Source organism: Carassius auratus, unplaced genomic scaffold (assembly GCF_003368295.1).
Source record: "Carassius auratus strain Wakin unplaced genomic scaffold, ASM336829v1 scaf_tig00215410, whole genome shotgun sequence".
Classification (NCBI taxonomy): Eukaryota; Metazoa; Chordata; class Actinopteri; order Cypriniformes; family Cyprinidae; genus Carassius; species Carassius auratus.
Window position 1 is genome coordinate 224,989 of NW_020528076.1, and position 26,435 is coordinate 251,423.

General features: G+C 35.9%; 1 protein-coding gene across 4 annotated transcripts in view; it reads right to left on the minus strand.

Moving 5' to 3' along the window:
• LOC113094591 (homeobox protein goosecoid-like) overlaps positions 1–24,624 on the minus strand; it is a 68,150-nt gene extending 43,526 nt beyond the window's left edge. The window contains exons 1-4 of one of the 4 annotated variants that reach the window (XR_003288130.1): positions 24,158–24,624; positions 23,436–23,695; positions 22,460–22,682; positions 15,035–15,138 (exon numbers count right to left, since the gene is read on the minus strand). Coding sequence is in view for 2 of the 4 variants with exons in the window: in XM_026260184.1 (XP_026115969.1) it covers positions 22,533–22,682; positions 23,436–23,695; positions 24,158–24,473 (726 nt within the window). In the remaining 2 variants the exon portion in view is untranslated. Of the gene's footprint in view, positions 1–14,940; positions 15,139–20,080; positions 22,683–23,435; positions 23,696–24,157 lie in introns of those variants that run through there. The other 3 variants (XR_003288131.1, XM_026260185.1, XM_026260184.1) reach the window with 3 other exon arrangements.
• Between the last annotated feature and the right edge of the window lie 1,811 nt (positions 24,625–26,435).

The window sequence follows — 26,435 nt, forward strand, 5'->3', positions numbered from 1 at the left end:
TAACATTCTGCCATATATAGAGAAAACACAAGCTCATTTGGAGCAATAGGTGCTGGGTGTTTGGTGAGTAATTATGTCCTATGGGGAGCTGTGTTTCAATGAAAGAGAATTTAAAATGAAGACAGAAACATCGGAGCTAGCAAGTCTTGTTATCAAACATTAAATTCTGAATAAATATATGAAAGTATAGAATAATGCATGGTTTATTTATTTTTTTACATCAATTAAAACTCAGCATTTTATTGATAGTATGTGATTGTACAGTAGTACTGTACAAGACCATCTCATGTTTCATTAATTCAGAACTGCAGTGAGACAGATTACTCATATGGGAGCATTATTAAAAATAGATAATCTCAATGTTTCGAAAACAATAAGAGATAGGCATTCAAACAGTGTATCAATAATTCAAGGTACTTTCTATAAGGATTTTTTTTTTTTCCATGCTGTGAGAATAAGAAACTGTGTGCATGTTTGTGATTGTGCACATTAAGTTTTCCTTGGCAATTAAGGTGAAAAACATTAGCCTGGGGTCAGCCTTTGAGCAACATATTGCTATAACACCTCAGGCTTTATGTGTAAATGTTTTATACCCATGGTAAAACAAATTAGCGAACGTTTTCTCCTGCAGTAGGGTCATAGATACTGGTTTACTTGTGCATTGCTATTTATTCTTTTGTTTGATGGTTTGTTTAATTATGACTGATAACCTACAGAATCTGAGCATCTCAGTGAATAAAGCCAGAGATCATGATTTTTACAACAAGACTATTATGTGGTTTCTAGGACATTGCTTTTTGATTGTTAACCCTGCTGAAGAATGAAAGAAAGAAAGAAAGAAAGAAAGAAAGAAGGAAAGAAAGAAAGAAAGAAAGAAAGAAAGAAAGAAAGAAAAGAAAAAAAGAAAGTTGAAAAAAAAACAACTAAAACCAGTCTAAGCTGGTTGTAGCTGGTCTCCCAGCCTGAACATGTAAAGAAGTGCTTAAAAGCAGCCTGCAGACCTGCTATGACGAGGCTGGATTTAGCTCTTTTTTTGTTTGTGTGTCAGCAGAGAAGATGTTGCAAGAGATTGTTAGCATGTTGGTATGAGGTTTCTAGAATGTTTTAAGTGGTTGCTGGAGCATTGAATATTTGATAGCGTGTTGGTATTAGCTTGTTGGTGTTCTGTGTGGTAGTAAGCACATTTAGTTGCTAAGATGTTGTAGGATGTTATTAGCTCACTGGTATGAGGGTGCTATAAGGTATTCTGATTCCAAATGGCTATTTTGCGCCCTCGAAGGGCACTTGGGGAAGGGGACGTTCCAGACGAAAGTGAACAGCTGAATCCCTTTATGAAGGAAAATAATAATAATAAGAGGAAATATTTATTTGCAACAACCGATGGAGTGCTGAATGATGCACTCACCCGCAACATTGTCAAGGTGAGATTTGGTCAGTCACTTCCTTCATCAAGGGACTTCCAAACGCTTATATGAGACAGTAATGCTCTGCACCCTTCAAAGAACACACTCAGCTCTTTGAAGGGAGTAGGGCATAGGGATGCTCACTTCTGTTTTCCCAGTGTTGTTATACGGTTGCTAAGGTGTTCCAGGTGGTTGTTAGGTGTTGTGTGCAGTTACAATGGTTATCTGAGTGTTTTTTTTTTTGCTATGGCAAGGGTGGTTTCAGTGGTTGTGTATCAGGTCCCATAGATCCAAAGTCTTTATGAATTGTTTTATTTATTTATTTATTTATTGCACATTTTATTTTCAACCAAGCAACAATTATATGTCTGAATGTTAAAAAAATAGCTCAACAAGACAATAGTAAATAGTAGCATCTAATTTAATTGTTTACTTTTGATGTTTTTTTGAAGTTCAAAAATATGATTTAATATGACTGAATCAACAGGACTACATACCTTTGATGCCTTTGTTACTTTTATCACACTAGCTAAATTAATTATACTTTAAAGTATAAGGTAGAACCTTTTTTAACTGTAGCACCAGCACTCAGAGTCCTCTGAAACATCTGACAAGAGTGTGGATTGCACGTTGTTTGACTGTTGGTGTGAATGATGAAGGAAATAATCCAGCGATGCTCATTATTTGTCCTCTGTTTTCTATCTCCTCTCATCCTGTCCTCTCTGGCTGCAGCTATTCAACCCTCGTCTTCCTGATTACCTGCTACCTGCTTGAACGGCCTGTCTACCCCCCCCCCCACCCCAGTCTGTTGACGACAGTGAGACATCACTGCTTCTGGAATGGGTGCTGACACCATGCCAGAGTGAGACTGGAGTACTCCTGGCAGTACGCTGTCCACTCCCCAAACCTCGCTCAGTTGTCTCATCCATACAGCTGGCAATGCATGGCCAGTTTAATGGTCATTTTTCTTGAAGTCAGGTAACATGTTCCCTAGCTGTGTATATATGCATGTGTTCCTGTGTGTATATCGCCACGTTCCAGCCATGTCTTGTGGGTATGTGCTTGTCTAGTGTTTGTGGTAGAGGATGAAAATGCAAGCCTATTGAACGCTGCTAACACCCACCTGCCTCAGTGTGCATATAACACACAGACACAATCAGCCATTTGTCTGACTGGTTATCAACCACCACCAGCAGTCTGCCCAACGGCATTATATTAGTCCCCCCACACACACAGTACAGGGATCCAGTGTGTGACAAGCTCTCTATTTGAATGCAGAGTCACAGCGCCTGATTTAAAGCCACCATTCCCAACCAAGTGCCTGAGCCACCCTGGACTGAACCACCGACAAGTGAATGTGAGATAACGTCAGAGGCCAGGTCTGTTGTGCTGACAATTATTCTGAGCCTCCCAAAATGACACTGCATTGCCCATGAGAATGTTAAGCTTTGTAAATATATATATATATATATATATATATATATATATATATATATATATATATATATATATATATATATATATATATATATATATATATATATCCATATATATATATATATATATATATATATATATATATATATATATATATATATATATATATATATATCCAATACATTTACTTATTTTTGGAGACTCGCCACGATTTTAAAACTGATCGATTTTCAAAAAGGCTTTGTTGAATAAACATGAGTAACGTTAGGTAGTGCACGTTTAATAATAATAATTACCTACATTTATATGTTTAAATATCAAAACGAGGCACGGATGTTTCTATATCACTATTTCTGAAGGAAGACTTGCATGTTATATGCCTGATAACGCAGCGTTTGTGAGCGTATCTGCTTTGTTTACAGCTGTTACTGGGGAAACCTCTATTTCTCGTGCTTTATGCATCTCCTGCTCTGAAATAACTAATTTGCATTTTCATTAAATCCAACTGATTTACGCAGCAAACATATTTTGTTTGTTATCAAAAAAAAAAATATATATATATATATTGCAAAAGCCTCTAAGTGCCATCTGAAATTTTCATCTAAAATTAGGATTTTTATCAGGCTCCTATATTTATGTTCAGTTATATCATTGTAATAGCCTGGAAAAGGACCTGCACATTGCAATTCAAGTAAAATGGATGATGTGAAAGAAAATTAAAGAAGTGTATAAATAGGATAAATGCCAGAACATGCAAAGAAAGCAAACACATTGCAAGAATCGTTGAGATCAACTACTTCTGTCTACTGTATCCATTGGAAAATACATCAATGGATGTGTGTACTTTGAGATGCGTGTCTTTCTGAGTGTGCCTGTAACAATAAATCTGGCCTTTAGTTCGATTACTGCTGACATGCATTGAATTTAGCACAGTAAAACATAATGAGCTTTTTTTTATTTTTATTTTTAAATTTTTTGTGTGAAGTATCTATGGTCCTACTACAGATTTGAAAGAATTTGAATTGTACATTATGGTGATATTACCAGTTGTTTACAGGATTTTACAGTCTAAAATGTGATTTTGAGCTTAGTCATCCATTTTGAGATTGGGTTTTTTCCCAAGCCATTATTCTTTTAGCAGTACCTAACGAAGTGGAATGTTGAATTATTATGCAGAGGCATGATTTGATCAGAGCCCCGAATAAGGAATATTTTTGAGGGAGCATCTGTACTGTAGATCCTTCCATCCTCTGGAAAGTGGTATAAAAACAATAAATAACTTATTTTTTTTTTTTTTTTTTTTTGTAGTATAAAGCAAGAGGATCTTAACCGGCAAGAGACTATGACCAAAACTGGACCCGCAAGAAACATTCATCTTGATTACATTCAATTTGAACCAATAAGGATTGGGTAAGTACTGGCCATTCATCAAAGTCAGATTGGAGGGACTTAGTAAATGGGAACTAATCTTTTTCTACCTGTGTCATCAGATGAAATATATGGACTAGCAAGTACACAACGGCACAACTAGGCAAAACACAGATATTAAATAGAAAGATAGAAAGAAAGAACAAAAGATGGGCATGTGAAATATTATATTTATACTAGCTGCTGAAAGTCAGTGCCATTGCCCAGGTTTAATGTCCTGACATACTGAGCTTCCAAAAATAACTGCATTGCTCATAATTACATGCACTATGTTTCTAATATTGTTATTTAATGTAAAATAAATTATAAATTGTTTATTTAGTTTTGTATTTATTTTTTATTTTTTTTATGTAGTGCTGTCATTCTAGTGATCCTAATTGTATTTTTTTCATATAAATATCATTCTGTTTTGAAATGAAATCTCTCATTCTTTGAAAAAAAATACAATAAAATGTTTTATATTTTATTGTTCTAATATGTCATATTTTACAGTAGAGCAAAATTCCGGCTTCATTGTGAATTGAACACAACCAAAAACATCTCACACCACAACAAAAGACAATAGAACCCATAAGAATGTCCCAATTCAGAGTCTGTATTCTTTTGAAGACTGCATTCGGTGACTGAATGTGTCACAGCAGCGTGACGAAGACTGTCACGTTTAAAAGGCTCCTTAGATGCAACCTCAAAATGTGCCCTTCGTTTCCTGGGCCTTGAAGGATACAACAAATGGATGGACTATCACAAGGTTCATTGCGCACTGGTGAGAGAAAATGCTGGATTACAAAAGTTTCAAAAGTATGTAAAATATACAAAATTTGCGGCATAGAATCTTTAAAATACAGCCGAGAGTTTTACACACCAGTCTGTCATTGTGGCGACATTTCCACGCCACAAAACGTGATGCTTAACGAAACGAACTGTGGTTGGTTGTTGGCCTCATGGGCTGGCCTTGGCCAATGAAAGCTGCCATGAATTCCAGACCTTCAGCTGTGAACGAGACTAAATAAGTACTAATAAACAGCTAATATGCTAGTGATATGAATGCCAATAAGCTGATAGTGAAAAATAGTACTTAAAATAAAGTGTTACAAACAATTTAAAGCAATTTCAATATGTTGACTAATATCTTTTGTATAGATAGTTGATACTTTTTATTATGCACATAAATGGACCAAGCAGAACATATTTAGACAGCTTGTGAACACTGTTTTGTTTTCAGACAGTGATTATAACACTATTTTTGTCAATTGCTTTATTGCATATTGAAAGTTTATATATAGTGTTTCATCAGGCACAAATCTGGTCTTATACTTACTTACATCTTTTATCTTTTGGATATAGATACAAATGCATTCCATTATATTCAGTAAATGGATTTATGTCTTGTCTTGTATACTTTGGGCTCGAGAGGCATGCTTCGGGAAGACTCTGGGAAGGATTTGAGACTTATCGAATAGTGGCATGAATCCCAAATAAACAATTAATAGCAATAGATCAGGAGCAGAGCCATGAAGTTGAGCAGAATCTGCCAACTTAACTCTGGGTTAGCTCTACTCAGAAGAAAAAACTACATTGTTGTTTGAGCAGAGATTAATGAGTCTTCATTTAGCAAATGCTCATTAGAGAGAAGGCAGTTCTGCCCTAGAAACTCGTGCAAGCAAATTTGCAAGAATCCATCAGAAGATATCAGACATTTGGCACGCTCTGCTTTTGCATTCACACAGAGTTCTGCGCTCGAATCCGCTTAAAGTCTGAACTATGACCAGTGTCAGGCTTACTCTATTGTTTCTCACCAGCCAAGTGTATTCGGTCTATCTAAATTCGAGACTAGCTGCTGAGAGGAGACAGGCGATGTGCCCTTTCTATGATAAATTCTCTGCTTCAGTAGCTTTACCCTGAGCATATGTTGTGTCAGACTTCTTTTGAATTGATAAACAGCATTGTGTGCATGGACAACAGTCTTTGAACCTGCAATGACTTTGCCCCTACGGATCTGGAATAAAAGATCTCCATAAACAATAGTTTGACCGCTCAGTAAGGCTATGGGCATCTCACGGAACAGTTTGACACCATTATTGCCCCTTAATTACATTCAAACAGCAGTAAGAGCAAGTAAATGCACCGATGAGAACTCTATTTGTCTCTTTTCAAGGCTGACAGCCCAGAAGGCATAAAGCATTTATGTGCCTTTTTGTTTACAAGTCATTTCTCCAGCACTGAAGTGCTCGCATTCAACGAGAGATAATCCAAAAACCCTTTTGTGAACAGCCCTATGTTCTGTTCTGGCATCCGTAGATATCTCAAACCCTTAAATATACATTGTAGTACATACGCAGCACCGTACTTCCAAGACAGCCATATCTTAAAACAGTGTAACCCCTGAAGGAGGAAATGTCTGCATGTAGGTCTGCTTCCTTTAAGCTTCTGTATCCACCCTCACAGCCATATAAATCAACACAGGGAAAAGGTTGATGTGGAGCATCGTTTAAACTTATGGTGTGTGGTTTACTACAGTGAAGGAACATCTTTAAATTGGGCCAAGCTAAAGCGCTCATAACACCCACAATGTTCTTATATTCTCTCTAATTCATTTTTGACATGTTTTTAAATGCTCTCCATGCTTCTGGCACAGACGTAATAAGCAAACATTTTATCTGATGAGCCTGTGTGAATAATTCTGTTAGCTGTTTCTTTCTTTCCTCTTCTTTTTTTTCTTTAGTCTTTCATGAAGCATCCAATATGATCAGAGCCCTTTTGAAGTTACAAAATATCTTTTTTGGTTACTCATAGTGTTGCATCATTTCTTGTTTACTCTGTGCATTGCAGTGGGCTGTAATTAAAGCTGAAACATCAGAGCTATGTCCACCAATTTTACAACGTTTTCTTAGGTGAGGTCAGGGTTTGCTTAAAAGGTGCACTACCCTTTTATCGATGATCCCATGTCCAACAAATGATCATTGAAAATGAAAACAGTAATGAGGACATGTCTAAAAACATCTGTGTGCCTGTAAGCTCCAAAGGAGAGATGGAAAGATGCTCTGAGTTTAATTAAATAATGAAATGTCTGTAGGCAAGACACTTTACGGAGTAATCACTTTCTTATTTTCTGATTTCTTGATGATTAGCTACACTTCAAGCCATGCTTCTGGTTAGAATGTCAAATCTTGGTTAATCATAACTGCAGTTATATCTAACACAGTACATTCTTTATATCTAAAATAAAGGTTTTGCAGCCTAACCCCCTGAAGCTTAAAGAAAAGAACTAAACATGGTGCTTTGTTCACCATTTGCAGAATCTGTATATTTTAGCTAATATATTAGCTACCTTTAGATTTATCCTGTCAATAATTTATATAAAATAAAGGCATGGTAAGTGTGAAGTATTTGGTTTGTCATGTGATCTCAACTTGACAATGAGTATAATATTTAACAACATAAAAATGTATAATAAAATGAATTTGTTATAGCAGGTGTGACATGTTGTGTTTTGTTGGGATGATCATGTGATCTCTACATGTATGTACATAAAATCTTTTTTATTAATGAATGTTAATTTTAATATTAAATCAACTAATATACAATTTGTTGTGGTGCTTTTGAATATATTATGTGTATAATTTGTGTAAATGCATTAAATAGGTTTCACAATTTTTTACAAGGAGTGTTTTGGGAAATTGTGTTCTGTTTGGCTGGTCATATAGGGTCAACATGGCAATGACTATAAATATTTTATCAATAAATCTGATATGTATATAATTTCATTTGATTTTAATATTTACAGATTGATAGAGAGATAATGCAGTAAGCGCATACAAATAATTAAAAAAAATATATATTGTTTTTATTTGGATCTCACGTGATGTAAACCTACCTAGCACATTTTTTTAAAGTGAGTGCATCTTAAACTGAATCAGGCCGTTTCACGTACTTTTACATTTTCAGGATTCATGTTTGGCATGTCCTACTATTACCATGAACTCCACGAATATATTACTTTATAACTAAATGTAGCTATATCTTTACAAAACACTTATTTTGCTTTGCCCAGCATCCACCACTGTCAATGTCCCATTGTGTGACTGATGTCTCATGGGCATCTCCTTCACATGTCACTGCATTTCCGCGCTTACTCATTAGCTAGCCGGCTACTTGTTAGTGCTCTTGCCTCTTCTCCATGCTATGAAAGGCAGGCCACTAATTGAAAGTGTGTTGTGTGGGAAATGAGCAGAGCGCGCTGTGCAGCAACTCAGTGACAGGGCTAAACAAGAGTGGCTCTCCCGTCCCACCCGGAGACAGTACCAATTAAAACAGAATGAAAGTTGAATGTGAAGAAAGCTTCTATCAGAGAGAAAGAGCACTGCTGTGTCATTCTAACGTTCCTGAATGTGGGGGTGGAAAGTATGTGCTTGTTGTTTGTTGGCTAGCTGGGTTGCCTGTATATCTTTTTGCCCTTGGACAGACTTCACTATTACACTGAACATCAGGTCACAGCAAATGTACAATAAAAAGTATGAATGAACCACTATACCTCTGTGATGACCTTACTGGGTACTGAAATAAACAGGTCGAGATATAGTCACAGAACGACTCCACAGTGCCACCTAGGGTAAAGAGAAACCCAAGTATCCACAGTGCTATAGCTTTGCTGTAATTAGTTAACCCCAATAATTTTTTTCACACTATGCTACTTTAATAAAATTCAAAGTCATAAGCAAACAAGCAGGCTACTAGATAAAACTGCATTTATACATAGAGATTAAGTAATAGCTATTTATTTCTTTTTTTTTTCTTTCGGAAATGGGCCAATTATGAAAAAATTAAATCTAACAAAATCACTAATGCACTTACAATTAAAAAAAATTATTTGAATATATACCGATAGCACTATTTTAGCTCTGTTAGTTTGTATGTTTAATGATGAAATAAATTTACACTCCTACCAGATGTCATTCATACAGAATACATAAAAACACTAATTCTAATAAAATTAATTACTGACTATTTCTAAATTAAAACAGTTTTATTACTAAAAGTACAAAAAGTAATAAAACAAAATTGTTTTAGAGAATAACAGTTGTATCTAGACTGTCTGGAAGTAGTTTGAATTCTGGATAAAGCACATGAGAAGGGCCCCGAGTCATTTTCCTTGCTTGTTTAAAGAATGGTTTTGTTAAATATAGACTGAAGATTGGGGTAAACTCCCAGACCAACCACTTTCATTGCCATACACACCAAAAGGATTAGCTAAGTTCAACTGTCAAATTACAGAATCAGACCGCTATACCATACAGAAAGATGGATTCAATACAAGCATGATAAAACATGACCCTCTGAGCAATTCCAAAAAAACGAAGCCTTTGTAAAAAGTTTTTTTTTTTCACCTTTCAACACATATTATCATGCATTTCCCATGAAGGTTTATTATCAATAAGCAAACCTAAGGATTTGTAGGAAGCAACCTGTCTAATGGGCTCGTTTTTAATCATTATGGGTGAGAGTGGATGCCTACTAATTTGAGATCAAAAATAATTTCCTCTGTTTTTCTAACATTAATTACAAGACTGTTTTCATTACTCCATGTAACAAAGTTAGCAATCTCTGTAGTGCAATGCTGAATGTCTTCATCCTTATACAGAAGACCAAGAATGGCAGTATCATCTGAGAATTTTAAAATTTTCTCAGGATGGTAACTCCTATATTTATTGATGTATACTGTAAATAAGAGTGGTGAGCATACACACCCCTGGGGCACACAAATACTAATGGACCTAGAAAGAGTCTGCTTGATTTTGACTTGAGTTTTACCGGTAAGAAATGCATGGAACCATTTGATGTGAAATTCTTATGAGCAATATATCTCTGAACTTAATGATCAAACATATTTCCATTTTGGGTACACCAGGGTGACTAGGAGCATGAAATTGTCCAGCCATGACTTCCTGTTTCACAGGATTATAAATATGAAGAACAAAAAGGCCGAATTGCCTTAAACATCTATCACAAGAAGTAAAACCAAAGAATATATCATGTATTCGTAGAAACAACTGCCACCTGTTTGGGACAGTACACTACACCAGAGTTGAAGAGGTTTGCTACAGCTACTCTGAAGCCAATCAGCACTTCACAAACCACACCAGATGTTCCTGAGGCATAAATATTCTGGAGGTTTCGTTCATTGTGCACTTGGCCTGTATGTTACCTAGCAACCCAACAACTCAATATTCTTCCATTCAGTGTCCATTGCTTTATCTGTCTTCTAATGCAGAACAGAGGCACATATGCAACACATCAATGTTGTCAAATGTGAACAACCAGTCCAACAATTAATTTCTGTGTAAACATGACATTTATTGCTTACTCAAATAACACCAATTATATGAAAACCAGAAAGCCAAACCCATTGCATAACACATAACAGGTCCACAGATACAAGGTACGATATACGTTTTATCCAGTGACACGTTTGTTTATATCAAGTATTAGCCAGCAGACAGATGTTGGTGAGTAGCCTAACCCCCAGTACCAGGGGTTCTTGTAATGCTTAATGTAAGAGTTGTAATTACAAACACTGCAACATGATACAAGTTGTGACCCAAGCTTAATGCGTAAGTGATATTGTTTCAATACAATTACGAGTAATTAGTGACAATCTAACACCGCATAGAGCTTCATTAAAGCTGTAGACCTGGCTCAATCCTTAAAGGTTTTCACTCACTTTTCACTTCTGCCATCTTGTGGTCAACAGATGTATTCAGTTTAAGTTTGTTTGTTTTTTTGGCAGAATCAGATTTTATTCAAAAATGCATTTAAACGATAATATATATATATATATATATACATATATATAATGCTCTTATATGTTTTTTTTTTTTTTTTTCCCTACGTAACTATTTATGAACATAAAAGGTAACGGAAAGTGAACAAAGTCTATCTTCAGGTCAACTGAAACTAGTTTTATTGACTACTGAGATTAAAAGAGTGATTGGGTGATTACATGAGAGATTTCAGTAAGATGTATTGTATTTTATTTTTATTTTTTGTTAGGTTAGTGACCTATCATATCACATTAAGAGATTAAAAAAAAAAAAAATTGTTGTTTGAATTTTGTATTACAGTTGGCATTCTATTACTACATTTTGAAAGTTGGTATTAGGTTTATTAAATTGACATAAAACACAAATCAATTTTTTTTTTTCTCCACAAACGTGTCATTGCAATTTAAGACTAGCCTACATTACACACACATTATGCTATTTGTGAATATATTCTTTTGGTGAATGGCTCAATGGCTAAGACAAGTGATTGAATAATATCTTAAGACTGTTTGTATTGCTTGCAGCTGCAGCCATTATTCAGATGGAATGAAAATGCCAGTTAATAAGTGTTGGTAGTTTGGGTTTAAAGACTGTGGATTACCTTTGGTTTACTGAGGGCCCGCTGACAGAGATTGCTCGAGGGTGTACCTGAACTCTGTGAAACAGACAGATTTGATTATGAATTAATTTGCATGTTCTCTGGGCAGGCCCCTTCTTACATTTCAGTGAAGAAAATATGGGGGACCACAAGGGAATCCAGCCTTTCTCTGTCAGTGGACTGTGAAAACCACAGGGCTACTTGTTCCAAAACGGAGATCCCATCTAATGTTATCTAATGTGTGACTGGGCAGTGTCCCATCCGAAATGAAGCATATCGGCTGATGAATAAAGAAACAGGTCATGTGTATCTCAAGTATAACTGCCAAAATAAATAAAACATCTGTTTTACATACAATTGTGTCTCAAGACTAAGACTACAAAGCGAGTAATTCGTTGAAGTTTCTAGGCCAACTGTTTTTGTTTCTTGCCACAGAGCTCATTTCTAATACACTTTTTTTTTCTCCCCAGTCATTTGTATATGTGAGTTTTCATACTGAATATATATCATCGGCGCTGAAGCCCCTTCGCCACACCTCCTCTCTCTGTTTATTTAAATATGTTTTTATGAGAGCTCAGTCCTTCTGTGTCTCCCGAAGACCGTGACCCTTTGACCTGCATCTGTGCGTTGCAGTGCCATTTTTAATACTCTGACTGTTGATCAGAGCTGAAGGCCGGCCGGCCCGTGTGACGTGTGCTGGTTCATGTCATAATTTATCACATGCTATTTTTCTTAAACAGCCAAGTTTACTGCAGCTGCCAGAGTGGTAACTGGCAAAGCTTAAGAGTACTATCTAGAGGATTGTTTTGCATATATTACAGGGTTAAGTGCAAACCAATCTGGTTTATACAAACACAGCAATCCAAACAACGAATACATTGAAGCTGATGAGTACCACACCACTCAGGCCGTCTCCCTCGCTCGCAGATCGTTTGAGGCTGATTAGTTGTATAAAACACAGCGCTGACTTTGATTACATTACATATCGTTATGTGTGGACGATTCGTGCACTGCAGATAGACGGAAAGAGTCCCAGGGAAATGCTTCGAGACACAAGGTCAGTTCAACAATATGCATTTGATTGCATTTATCCAGGAAAAAAATATCAGTGTCCACTCAGTAACCTATATATTTTTCTTTTTCGTTAGGTTCCTGTAATGAATATCCCCTGTATGTGCAACTGAGTAGTTAGTGTCCATCCTTGCACCGGATAATGCAAGTTCTTCTGTCATATGTTTGGAATTTGTTATGGGTAAAGTAGTTCAAAAGGGTTCAAAATACAATCTCAAAAGTCGGAATGAAATTGTCTTGGCATTTTAAATGGAACACCTCCGTATGTCACTGAAAATAATCTTCCATATGCTCCTATATCCTCCGGTGAACAATGAAAGGGGAAGTATTTGTGGCTAAAGGCTCGCTCAAAGTGAGAGCACCAGATAGCCTTTGAATGCAAAGCTCCATGGTCTGTGCTGATTTCCCACAAACCCGTCAGCTAAAGTTACAGATGCAAAAGACAGAATCCAGCTTAGAAAATGTGTGTTTTCACTCAAAGATTCCGTCAAAGTATCCGTTAATCCCACAAGCAATACACTTTCTTATTGCTGTCAGTGAAATATGTGTGCTCTCTCTCCTTCAACAGGGTACAACAGGGCTTAAATGCCTCCTAAAGGGACTTTAGGTTTTATTTTCACACACAACACTAAATAACAACAAACAACAGCTCTGTGCTGGTGTTTGCTGTTATATAGTATTATGGGAGAACTTGCCACTTTTGCCTTTTTGTAACTATGCACTGCAAAATTGTGATGCATGAAGTTGCATTCATTCAAATAAATAAATAAATATGGTAAGATGATTAAATGTGTTCATTTTTTAAATGCTGCAGATCTTAGAGCCCTTAAATTATCAATCCAAATCTCATAAGAAAACATAACTTTAAATAACTTTAAATAAAATAATTTTACATTTAGGTGAATTGGTGGTAAATTTGTGCATTTTAAATTCGCAAAAAAATCTAAAATTTTAAGACAAAAAAGTAAGCATGAACACATACAAATAATATAATACAAATTCATACAAATTTGCTTCCAGTGCATCATGAGTCATGAAAGTTTGTTGAAGTTTTATTATGTTTTGTGACAAAAACATTTTTTTATGATTTCCAGTTTTGTTAAATGTAATTAACTCAATGGTTTTGTGCAAACTTTTAAATAAGAGTACACTTTCGTGTTGTTGTGGTTAAGGGCCTAAAAACACAAAACTGTTACTTTGTCAAAGGGGTAAATGCAGAATACCTTTCCTTTATAAATAGTTTTTTACAAAGTAAATTATTTATTAAGGATTTGCAAAAATGTTCTTATATTTAGATCTCAGTGGAGATTAATTTGTGAAAAATACCTGTTCTAACCTTATAGATCAAACATGTTCATTGTTACTTTACTCAAATCAGAATACAGGTGTTCTCATAAAATATTTAGTTAGTTAGTTCTAAATTTGATTAAACAAGCATTTTCTACCATTTGCTTATTTTGAGTATGCACTTAAATGTTTCTTAAAAATATATATTAAAAAGATTTTGTACATAGTGACAAATTAACCCTTGTGTGGTGTTCATATTTTTGTTGCTTTTGTTGTTCATGGGTCTGGTGGAAATTTGGAAATTTGAACTTTGTTATATCACATTTATGAATTAAAGAGCTACAACCTTGTTTGGCAACGATGGACAGAAACACTAAACTCACACTTGTACAGACTCTCTCTATCTCACACACACACACGCACACACACACACACTAATAGAAGGCCCAGACAATAGGAGACCAGAGTGAAGGTACACAGGACCTAAAATTTCCGCTCTTTTACTAGCTCCAGGTCAGAACATCCTGTATGTAATATAAATGTGTGAGTGAGTATGTGTGTGTGCATGTTCACAGAAAATGAGCCAAGGCCAATGAGTCTGAGTTTTAAAAAATTATTAATAGGCTAGTATCATTTTTAAAGTGAAAATGGGTCCTACAGACCCAAACACCATACAAGGGTTAAAAGCCCCTTCTAACTGCCTTTATAGTTTCACGGTTTTTGATCTATGTTGTATCTCTTATAATTTTAATATACACCACAGTCATGGTGCTTTATCAATATTCAGTGCATGAGTTGGTTATTTGATTGTATTCTGAGACCAGAAAAAAATCCCATTGTGCCTTATGTTGGTGTCACACAACAACAACCCCCTATGTGCTCCACTCAGAAATTAAGACAAACTATTCATTTTTGTCGCGAGAAAAATACTGTGCACTGACATTGATTCTATGCCAAGGGTCCACGCTCTGCACGGGAACAGACGAGTCTCTCACGGCCGACATCTGCGAGGAGTCGCTTTGTCATGTTGTTGGTGCGGCGCTGTCACTCTGAGAGAAACTTGGAGAAACCGCGTGACCATGTTGATTAGGGTAACCTTTTGGGCAGAGAGTGGAAAAATACTGTCAGCTCATTACAAAAATACATAAACTCTCACATTCAATTACTCACTTAGCAATGGAAGATTAGTTTGCGGGAGCTGCCAACACTGTTGCCTTCGCGGGGTCAAGAGAGTGAGACTGTAATCAGAGCGGTTTGAGAACAGCTAGTGTATGGTTTCTCTTGCACTCCCTCTCTCGTACCCTCGGATTCCTCCTGCAGCCCGCTCTCCTGACCCTCCTGCTCGAGTCAGCCCTGAACACTGATAAATATTTACTCTAGTGCAGTTTTTTTCCCCCTTGGGTCTTAAGCGAATTTCATAGTTCATAAAACATCACACCGGTTCTTTAACGAGGGCTTCCCGCTTCTCCTACAGGGCCCGCGCGAGTCTCAGATTATGTGTGTTAAATTCAGAGCAGAGAAGTGTAAAGTCATCCGCATAGAATCCCACCCACTATATACACCAACTCGCTTTGACTCGTAGTTAAACACAAAACTACATTTTGTTATTATTATTATTATTATTATTATTATTATTATTATTATTATTATTATTATTATTATTATTATTTTAATTGGGTTCTAAAGCTGCAGTCAAATAAAACTCGGCGAAATTTCAACAGGAATACGCGCGTTCAGGTATTTCGCGTGAGGATGAAAAAGTCCACCATGGTCATGTTCAAGATGGTCACTCGAAATTGTTTGGTTTGAATGTGAGTGTCAGAAGTGCTTAATACATCTCTTGACAATAGACCTTAGACATGGTAGACACATATTTATTTTTGACTGTAAGGGATAAGTACAGCGTTCTAAGGATTGAAAAAAAAAAAAAAAAAAAAAAAAAAAAACATGTAGCCTAGTAGCCTACACAAAAACACCATAAGAAGTTGAAATCTTTGAAAGTTGTGAAAATTATGAGAACTAGTTCCTTTGTAACTTACCTACAGTTCGGCCATGTACAGACTGTGAGTCTATCTCTCACAGCTTTGTTTATGTGTATAAATTTCAATATGTCATCTAACCTGACTAAGTTAATGGACATTTCATTAATGTGACCGCACCTTTATATAAGTGAATATCCTCCTGCTTCACTCCTTGCATTTGCATGTTCATGTGTGTGTATTTACAGCATAATGTTTACTGATGCTAATGTTTATTGATACATTAATGCTAAAGAGAAAAAATAATAATAAAGCAAGTTCACTAAATCAGTGGATGTGAGTGGAAACCCTCTCTGGGCCATGAATCATGCAGAGGCCCTGGCGTGAGACGCCTGCCACCCACCACTCCTCTGCTGCTCCCAGGCGTCCTTTTTCGAATACGGATCAAATCTGTTAATGCCTGACATTGGCTGTAAACCAGCTGTCCATCAGCGGCCACGGGGCAGATTTGTTATGACTGAAGGGAGTCTGGGTAGGGCTAAAACAAGAGGTCTTTCCTTCTCTGGTGGCGCTGGTGCTTTGATTGCATGTTTAACCTAAGATGTGTTTTGTGGAAACTACGGTGCGTGGTGGATATCGTCTGTCAGGGAATTAATTGGGGAAAATAGCAGGACTTGGGGAAGGGAGCCCGGCCACTATCTCTACCTCCTGGTGTTTTGTTTTATTGTAGTCATTCACTGTAAATTCAGTATCTATAATTGGCATCAGATGACCATCATCACTGGGCTTCTTTAATCATAGACTATTTACGGTGCACAGAATACCTGGGTAGTTTTTGTTTAAAAAATTATGATTTTTTTATTAAATAAAGCTGCTGTTGTGCAGCTAACACATCACAGCTGGATTTTGTAATAAAATACATTGTAAAAAAAAACAATAAGTAAAATGTACTTAATTATTCATTTGCAAAGTTCTGCACAAATTTTTAACTGACATTTAAGTATGGAATTAAGTAAAAGCTCCTTAACTAAAAAAGAAATAAGCAAATTTGACTTGTAGCCAGAGTTTGATGAGTAATTTCTACTTAATTATTATAGGCCATTTTGAGTGGAAAATGAACTCCTGATGTCACAAAACAGCGAATTACCAAACCTAAAAAGCAACCATAAAACAGTGCAAATAGAACTCGAAAACAGTTAAAACTTTAACCTTATTAATTCATGCACCAATGCATGATGGGAACAAAGGGAACGTGACTTTGATCCATTTTGACACATTTAATATTATTACACTGATTCCACTTTCGAGTGATTGGCCAAGGTCATGAGATTATTTCTATTTTTTTATTTTTTATTTTACAGTTCTTAAATATGCATTCTTTTTTCACCCATGTAGGCTACATGAAAGGCAGCTAGAGGGCAGCTCGGGACTCTTGAGCATGTTGAATCAGAAAAGTCCAGTTTTAATGTGTTCATAATTATCCTAGGCCTTTGAGATGTGTTGATTGAATGTTTTGAATCTTACCCCACTGAACTAAATCGTTGCTTTCTTATACTGAAACAGTGATTCATGATCTATGATATTAGGTATAAGTTTCATTGCACACTGTGGAACTAATCTTCTGGTTTTTAATAACCTCCGCATGATAGATAACTGATTGCTTTTAATAGATAACATATTGCTTTTCTTTTTTTCTTCTTCTTCTTTTTTTTTTTTTTTTTTTGTTACAGGACCGTCTCTGGGAAAAGCACTCGGGGCTCGAAAAGTTACCAAACGCTCGCAGGACAGTTCATTTGTCAAGGTAATGTAAATCTGTCATTGTGATTTATTGATAATTCATTTGTTGTGAAAATGCTTTGCTTTAAATCTTTGTTTGCGCTTCATCTATCAGAGTGTCGTACATCATTGTGCCTTTGGGTTTTCTGCTAAATTCATGTTTCCTCATGTTATTTCAAACAGTTCTTGATATACTTGTTTAAATTCCTTGCGGTTTGAAAACTAAAGATAGAAAATTATACATCCCTTGTATTCAAGGCACATATTCTTATGTTTTATTATATACAGGAATTGTCCTCTGAAACGGCCATTCGTTTCAGATGTAAAATGATATGCGCTATGTAATTTTCTGGCCAGAGAGAACGACTTTAAGAAATAATTTCTTCAATCATTTGTCCTTGACGTGTTCAATATGTTTATACTGTACTGGGACAGACCTCTTTAATGATTTAATATCCCAAACAGCATGTTCAGTTTTGCCTTATTTTATTTTGTCACGTCACTGAAAATGACATTTTAAGCCCAAGCTTAGCCAGTAATTTTCAGTTATGATCTATCATCCAGAATCCAAGCTGCCTTTGTTGTTGATACAGCAAATAATTCTGATTTATCTGTTGTAAACGCCTGTGATTTCCCCTGTCATGGACGAGCAGAGCGCTTCAGTCATTCCGCCATTAATCCCCACATTGTTTTATTTACTTTCAGCTCTCACCAACTGGAAGGCAAAAGGCGCATTATGAGGTCACAAAACAACGACTTCGCTGTTGGGTCTCAGCAACAGCCTGTGATTTGTGGCGTGCTTTTGAGGGAGTGAGGTGCCCTGAAGGTTGCGGAATAACACTCATGCTAATCTGAGCGTCCTTGCAAGTGCATTAAAGGTCTTAAACTATCTGGAGAGTGTCTTAGGCCGAGTGTTCCCAGTTTGCTGTGAACCTGCTCTATGCCTGTTCAGTGTGGACTTGCACTCCTGCCATTCCCCAGGGGCCGTTTTGAAACAGTGCCAAAATTTCAAAGCGGGTCAAAAGTGTGCACTCCTCCTCTCACTAACCCACAAGAGGCTGCCCTGTTCACCCCACACCAGAGGCAAACCCTGCTGGAGGACTGAGGTTAGCGCACACCGCTAATCAGCACTGAAACCAGGGCAGTGCCATATGATGGGCCCTTCCTGATTTCCAAGCAAACGAGCACGGTTCCCCAGTGCACGACTGTACAAGTGAAAGTACACACACATATGCATACATTCTCCATAGATACAGCTCATTCATATTGCTCGTGTTGTTTGCTTTGGCAGGATGCGTTGGGGAAAACATCATGCCTTCTCTAAAGAGCTGAACCTTAAGGGCCCCAAGAACATAAAGATGTGATCTGATCTCTGTAAAACTGAAAAAAAAAAAAAATTGGCTTAAGTGTACAATTACCTTATTTACCTCAGAGAGATAAGTGTGTGCTGCTAGTTGGCGGTCCTGACCTGTGGTCCCCCTTGCTTTTCAGTGGCTGTGTGGTTTTGGTCAGAAGGGACGCTAACCGAACGCAGTTGGTAGCTAGTGTGCTGGAATGAAAGTGGTGACAGGACTAGTAATTACCCACAGAATGAAGGGCAGCTATTGCTAAAGCCTATTCAGGTGCTAAGCTTACTATATAAAAAATACACACAAAGTGTGCTTGTTTCTTTAACTTGTAATTTTGAAATCATGATGTCGCATTGTAGGCCTAAAAAGGGTTTTGCAGAGGACAAACCACATGCCATCCCACTGAAATATGGTAATGATACAGGAAAATGTTTATGATGGTAAAAAAAAAAAAAAAGTATTATTTGTCTTTCTGTCATTCAGAGTTCCTTCCTGCGTTAGGAGGCCATTTTATATGTTTCTCGAAATGTACCACAGATGGCCAACACCCATTTCTATCTTTAGAAGGGGGAATCCACCCAAAGCTGTCACTCATGTGGTCTAATCTCGCAGGGGGGAAAAAAGGTAAGTCAGAGCACGCAGCCTAATACAGTTAATACCTACATTTATACAGAAATATAAATTGAAAACATCAGCCATTTTCTCAATGAAGTCATCACCATTTATTAGATCAAGAAGCATAACGATTGTGATTATGTACGGAAAATGTACACCTGAAAATATGCTGCATTTCTAAGAAAACAAGCACAGCGCTAAAGATTTATCTGCTTCTGGACTTTACTCACTGCTTTAATTTTTCTTGGACTACAGCTATGTTTTTCCAAGAGCCGGGAACTATGCATAAAAAGGTCAAAGAAATAATGATTTGAAAAAAAAAAAAAAAAAAAAAAAAGTGTGTATTACATTTTTGTACTAAATTACAGCCTTATGAAAAGCAGAGATTAATGGACTGCTTTGTATATCTCACTGGCACTCAGTGAAGAAACACTTTATAAATCACACTAGACATGTGAAGGATTATTAGTGCAACATGCTTTGTTTCTTGGTTTGTTTTATTGCCAAATATTTAAGTACATGGACTACCCTACTTTAATCTGTGTTTAAAAAGTCACCGAAGACGTTTAATAGTATTATTTTTTCAGTGTGGTTTTAGAATGGTGTGCTGTTTAAAAAATAGAGAGGGGGGGGGACTAAAGACTCAAGGTATACAGAGAGGTGGACTGTAATTTTAAAATCACTTACTATACACACTAACTATTTACTGTGAAGGAATAACAAATTGTTAAGAAACCACCAATGTCTTCCATGGCTGGAGTTTTTAGTAAAAAGCATCTAACTTCATGTATGGAAAAACATGCTGTCCTGAGTCAATATACTCACAGACTGGGTATGGCTGTTTATTTTCGAGGATAAATGGCCCAAATGGATAAGCGCATAAACACAAATAAATATTTAGCTCACACTGTTGCTCTTCAAGGCTCAAGATCTGCATTTCATCAAGAGAACATTTTCAATATAACCAAAAAAGACTGCTCTTACTGGCAAGACACTGGCATGTTTCCAGCCCCACAAATTATATTTAAGTAGCTTATACCTTTAAAAGAGACTAAGCTGTGATTATTCATTTATAAATGTATGCATTATCCCTGTCCATTCCTCACACACAGGAAAACACACACTTCTACATTTGTAGTTTTCATATAATTCCTCTTGCGCACCATCATGTGGATAAATGTTATGGACCATTAGCATGAGAGAGCAAAGAAACTGAAATGCTTGTTTGGTTAATGAATTTTGACTTCTGGAAATCGTTAGCTTGTTTTGGGGCAGAAAAATACATTTTAATAGTAATAAAATAATAATAACATATTATTATTATTATTATTATTATTATTATGAAAACATAAAAAGGCAATGACAACATTTTGAACATTATTGGTTGATTTGAATGTTATCTCGACATAGAAATGTAAAAAGCAAGTGCCATTGGACAGAAGCGAGAGACATTTCGGTAAAATAATGGAACCTAATGCCGCCACTTGTTCGTCAAAACTTGCCTAAAAATCATCTATTAGGCTATCGTAAACATTTTTTTTGTTGTTGTTGTTGTTTGGCGTGAAACAAATTTATTTTTTAATCATCCATATTTTAAATATAAAACAAACTATTATGCTAGCTTAATTCATTCATTTAAATCACAACAGTTTATTATGGGATAATACTCATCGTTGAACACCAGGGACAATAACTGACTATAGAGGATATTGGCTATGCCTATGTGTATGTAGGCTATTTCTTTCTTTTTCTCAGTTGTGTCGCGAATAAATGTCACTTTACAACTTTTTTTTTTTATCGTGTGAATTATTTATGTAATATAAATATCCAAGAGGGAAATTCTTAAAATAAAAAAGTAGTTCTGTTTGGTTCATTTAAAAGAACAGTTTGATTTCGTGCTTTGCACAAGGAAACTACTTCGTGTCTTTCCTGTAGTGGTTATTAGATCAGCATGGCCTTATGTGGCCTAATTGTAGAAATATAACAATCCATCAAGGCTATTTATCTGGCGTAATGATTTGGATTTTGAACTTATCTAGAGATAAAAAAATTAGACATCCTGTCATGTGAAAGAACATTTTCTAATAAACTTGTTCCCAATCAGTGTGTTATTTATTATTTACCTAGGCTAGTGCCAAATTACAGCGGGGTAATATAGAATAAAGAGAGAATTCTCGAGTTCACAAATTATGGGATCTCTACATTTAATGAAAATGTATTCACGGTAAATTATAACACCTAAATTACAAATTTCCTCGGTTCAAAAATGCTGATAATCATCAAATCCTAAAAGGACTAAATTAATTTAAGTGCAGAATATATGCAACATTTTAAATAAAGACGAAAAATCAAACATTTTCAGATATTACTTTAATATTTGCTTGTTTTTTGTTTTTTTTCAAGCGACATTAAACGTTGATTTTATCAATGTCCAAATTAATCGTCCTGCCATTGTATAATTCTCTTTAGTTACAGTCCATTCCAAAAGATCTTATTTAGGTATATCTTATGACAAGACTTAAAAAATAAAAATTAAAAATAGGTTTCAGTATATATCAGATAATATTACTATGGCCAGAATCCACCTTGTTTTGTCTGTGTAAATTTAAATTAATATAAATAACAATATAATTGTTAAAGGTAACATTTACTATACATCTGTGCAACAGCATGACAACACATTTACACTCCTACTCACATGCCACTTTACAATATGTACATAAAGTCCGACTCATATTTGTGCAAGATTTCCCCGTCTCATGTTCTGTCTATCAGCTGTCAGAATCCACGTCACTTTTGCCCTCCTCGATTTTCTCTGTGGTTGTTTTCGTGGTTTTGTTCCATTTCTGTGAGTTTTCTGATTCCTCTGATGACGACCTTTTCTGTCTTCTCCATTTTGCTCGTCTGTTTTTGAACCAAACCTAAGCGAAGAAACATAATAAAATGCTTAATTTCATAGTATATATTAATAATAGTAATAATAACAAGGCGAGTAGGGTTTATGCAGTGTGCTAATTCTTTTTTTTTTTTCAGTAGGCCTAATTTTCAGTTGAGTTTCGTCTCAAGTAGCTCAAATTGTACGCCACCGTGATCTGTAGTCGTCAAATATTAAACAGCGCTACGTTACAGACAACACACTAAACGATTTTGTAATGTGTAGCCTACATCTAGAATGAAGTGATAATGACAGTGCTAACACTGATTTAATAGAATCCGAGCTGTTGCTATTACCTCCAAGCGAAAACAACGTCTATTAAGCCTATGCTGACTAAGGTTAAATGTAAATTTTGCAGTTGCTAAAACGTTTTTGGTGTATCTATTCTACTATTACGCAAAGTCAACATATTAAAAAAGAAATGCTCCAATTAAAATTGTATTGGATTTATTATTTTTAACAGTGTACTCTGTCTTTATAAAATTATATCTGTATTTAGGCTACTGTGTGGCTTTCGATAAATGACTTGTGAAATTACAGGCATTCAAAAAAAATTATAGGTTAAGTATGCCTACGCGTAGTGGATTAGTATATATATATATATATATATATATATATATATATATATATATATATATATATATATATATATATATATATATATATATATATATATATATATATATATATAGGAACTGAGTCCATACTTTTGTAAGTGTAAAATAGTGATTTCACTCACCTCTACTTTCTCTTCGCGTAGGTGCACCTTTCGTGCCAGTTGCTCTCGCGTGCCAACATCAGGGTATTTGGTTTCTTGAAAAAGGTTCTCCAGTGCCTCCAGTTGCTCGTCGGTGAAAATGGTTCGGTGTCGTCTCTTGCGCCGACAGTGTAACTGGTTGAGGAGCTGTAGTTCGGTTCTGGACAAGGTGCCCACGTTCATGTACGACATCATCTGATGTGGGACTGGAGAAATAAGTACTGAACCGGTGCTGTCGTAGCCTGAAAATCAAATCAATGTATTTGAGCACACTGCATAAATATAATATTTCAAACGCAATGGTCTTAAAAATAAATAAATAAATAAATAAATAAACAGTTCTTAAGTTGTTCAAAAAGTCCTCCTCTTTATCAAGAACCATTTTGGGGTGTAGCCTATGGTATTGGTATTTATTTAAATTTTTGTGGAGACTAAATGTAACATTATAGGTTCGTTTGTTGTTTTCTAATATATATAATTCTTAAAAATTGCATCAGACAGTAATTCTTTTTTTTTTTTTTTTTTTTTTTTATGGAAAATGGAACTTTTATTTTTAAGATGATATCCAAAATAAAGGGGAGTGAATTTCAACATGAAGTGCATTAACAGAATACAGAAAAATTCGCTGCAATAAACACAATTTTAAAATGTACATATACGCACCAACCAAATAAAAGTAATAAAATAAAAGTAACATAGGCTACCTGTAGGAATACACGGGTACTGTTGCGAGCCGAGAGTTGGTATTGCGCCACAGCAAGCGGGTCCAGTCGGCCCCTGGACATGAAGTTGTCCATAGTAGTAGTTGTTGTAGCCTATCCTGGTTCCATTTACCGACTGTAAGTTAGGAGCTGGAGGTCCGGTGTGTGAATACAGTCCGTTAAAATCGCCGGCTGCTGTGTACAAGGATTCCGTCAAGTTGGAGAACACAACCGGAGCATTCCGATGGAGCAGAACCGAGTCCTTGCAGCTGGGTCTCCCTGCCAAGATGCTGTCGATACTAAACATCCCAGCGGGCATCACAAGCGAAACGATATTTGAGATTTAGTGCCAACAGTACTTTAATATTCTTATAGTCCTTTTAAAGAGCACAGGATTCCCTCATAGTAGCCAAAAAAAGCGAATTCTCAGTGTGTTTTTCTCCTTTGGAAAGAGTGACCGAGCGCAACAGATTCAGTGACTCGTTTGTGTCCGAGCTGAACCTCCTGCTCACTTTTATACCCCGCTGACGTCATTGAAGGATTTGTGAATGACTTCTCCAATAAGAGATTGGCTGGGCTTAAGGTTAGCACACAATGGCGTGAAAACCACCGATCTGTGTATTGAGATTTAATTTGATTAAGTTATTTGCTGACTTTTGAAACAAATAATTTAGTTCCTGCCTGCATGTTTAAAGACCTGCCCGCGTGAGTCAATCTGATTATTTCGGTCAACAAAGACACTAATAATTTGGTTGTAAGTTAATGTCTTATTTTTATTTCCTCTTTTTAAAAGGAAAATATGTTTTTTTACGTATAGGCTATAATACAGATGTAAAATATTTTACGCGTAAAATAGGTCTGTGATGATTAGAGGAACGACTTCATCACTTCTCCAAACTCAGAGTTCATGCAGGTGAGCTTCGTTTTTATTTAGATTTTTAGACAGCTCGCCCTCAAATCACCAGGCACTCCTATCGAACAATTTCTTTTCCAATCTGTAAAACCTGGAGGTGTTGTAACACTGAGTCAGCTGAACCAATTTGTAGCCGATTATAAATTATTTACGGGGTGAAATCTGTCCACCGACCTCCTGAGGTGACAGAAGTAGTTCCACAAGTATCTGCGTGGAAATATAAATTATTTGCAGCAGAAAACAATTTCGAGATAAAATATAATTTGTCTATTGTCGTTTATAATTGGAAATGCGATCATTTTAGAAGATGTTAAATGATAGGTATCATCTGAATAATTCACAACATCCAACAAAACTTTTTATCTATTTACAATTATAAAAACTAAGTTAGCATGTATGAGCGGAACGTGTAACACTTTCCAGTGTATTTACTGGACTAATATATACAAATATATGCAAAATTGCACAAAATGGTACAAGCTATATTTGACAAGTGCAAATGACTTTCACACACTGTCGACACAGTGTTATTATATAGTCAAATACTTTATTTCATTTGTTGTTTCTTCTAAGTTCTTGTGAGTCTCAATGTTTTTGGCATAACTTAAAGCGTCAATTTGATTACCTCAATAAAAAGCACAACACATTAAATGTCCATGTGTGTGTGTGTGTATGTATGTATATATATATATATATATATATTTATTTATTTATTTATAACTACATCTATTTGTAGCAGATAAATATAACGATGTTATATCAAAGTTTGAGACACATAATTAATTACATACATCGATAAGTAATTAATTAATTACAGACATCGAAACAAAATATTCCTTCACTAAACGGTGCATCGTACACACACACACACACACACACACACACACACACACACACACACACACACACACACACACACATATATATATATATATATATATATATATATATATATATATATATATATATATATATATATATTCTATTTATTTATTTTTGAAATTAGCCACTAAATAGCATGGTGCAAAACCACTGAATTGATGTCCACAGATTCCGCCGCATTATCATGGACTATATCTTAAATTGGTTAATAGCGCGTGTAATTTGCAGAACGGTCGGTCTGACACGACTGTCGCGCTCTGTCCGCGGGAGATAGTGTTGCAGATTAGCGTGTTTACTCCATCACGAGCAGATTGCCGGTAGGGAGGAAATCGCGCGTGTTAATTTACAACACCTCCAATAAGCACGCGCTCAATGGACATATTACCCTCGCTGTGATAAGATAACGACCAGTTAGCGGCCCCATTCTCCAGCTCTAAACATACTTATTGCCATTACATTCCTTGATCAAATGAAATTTGCATGAAG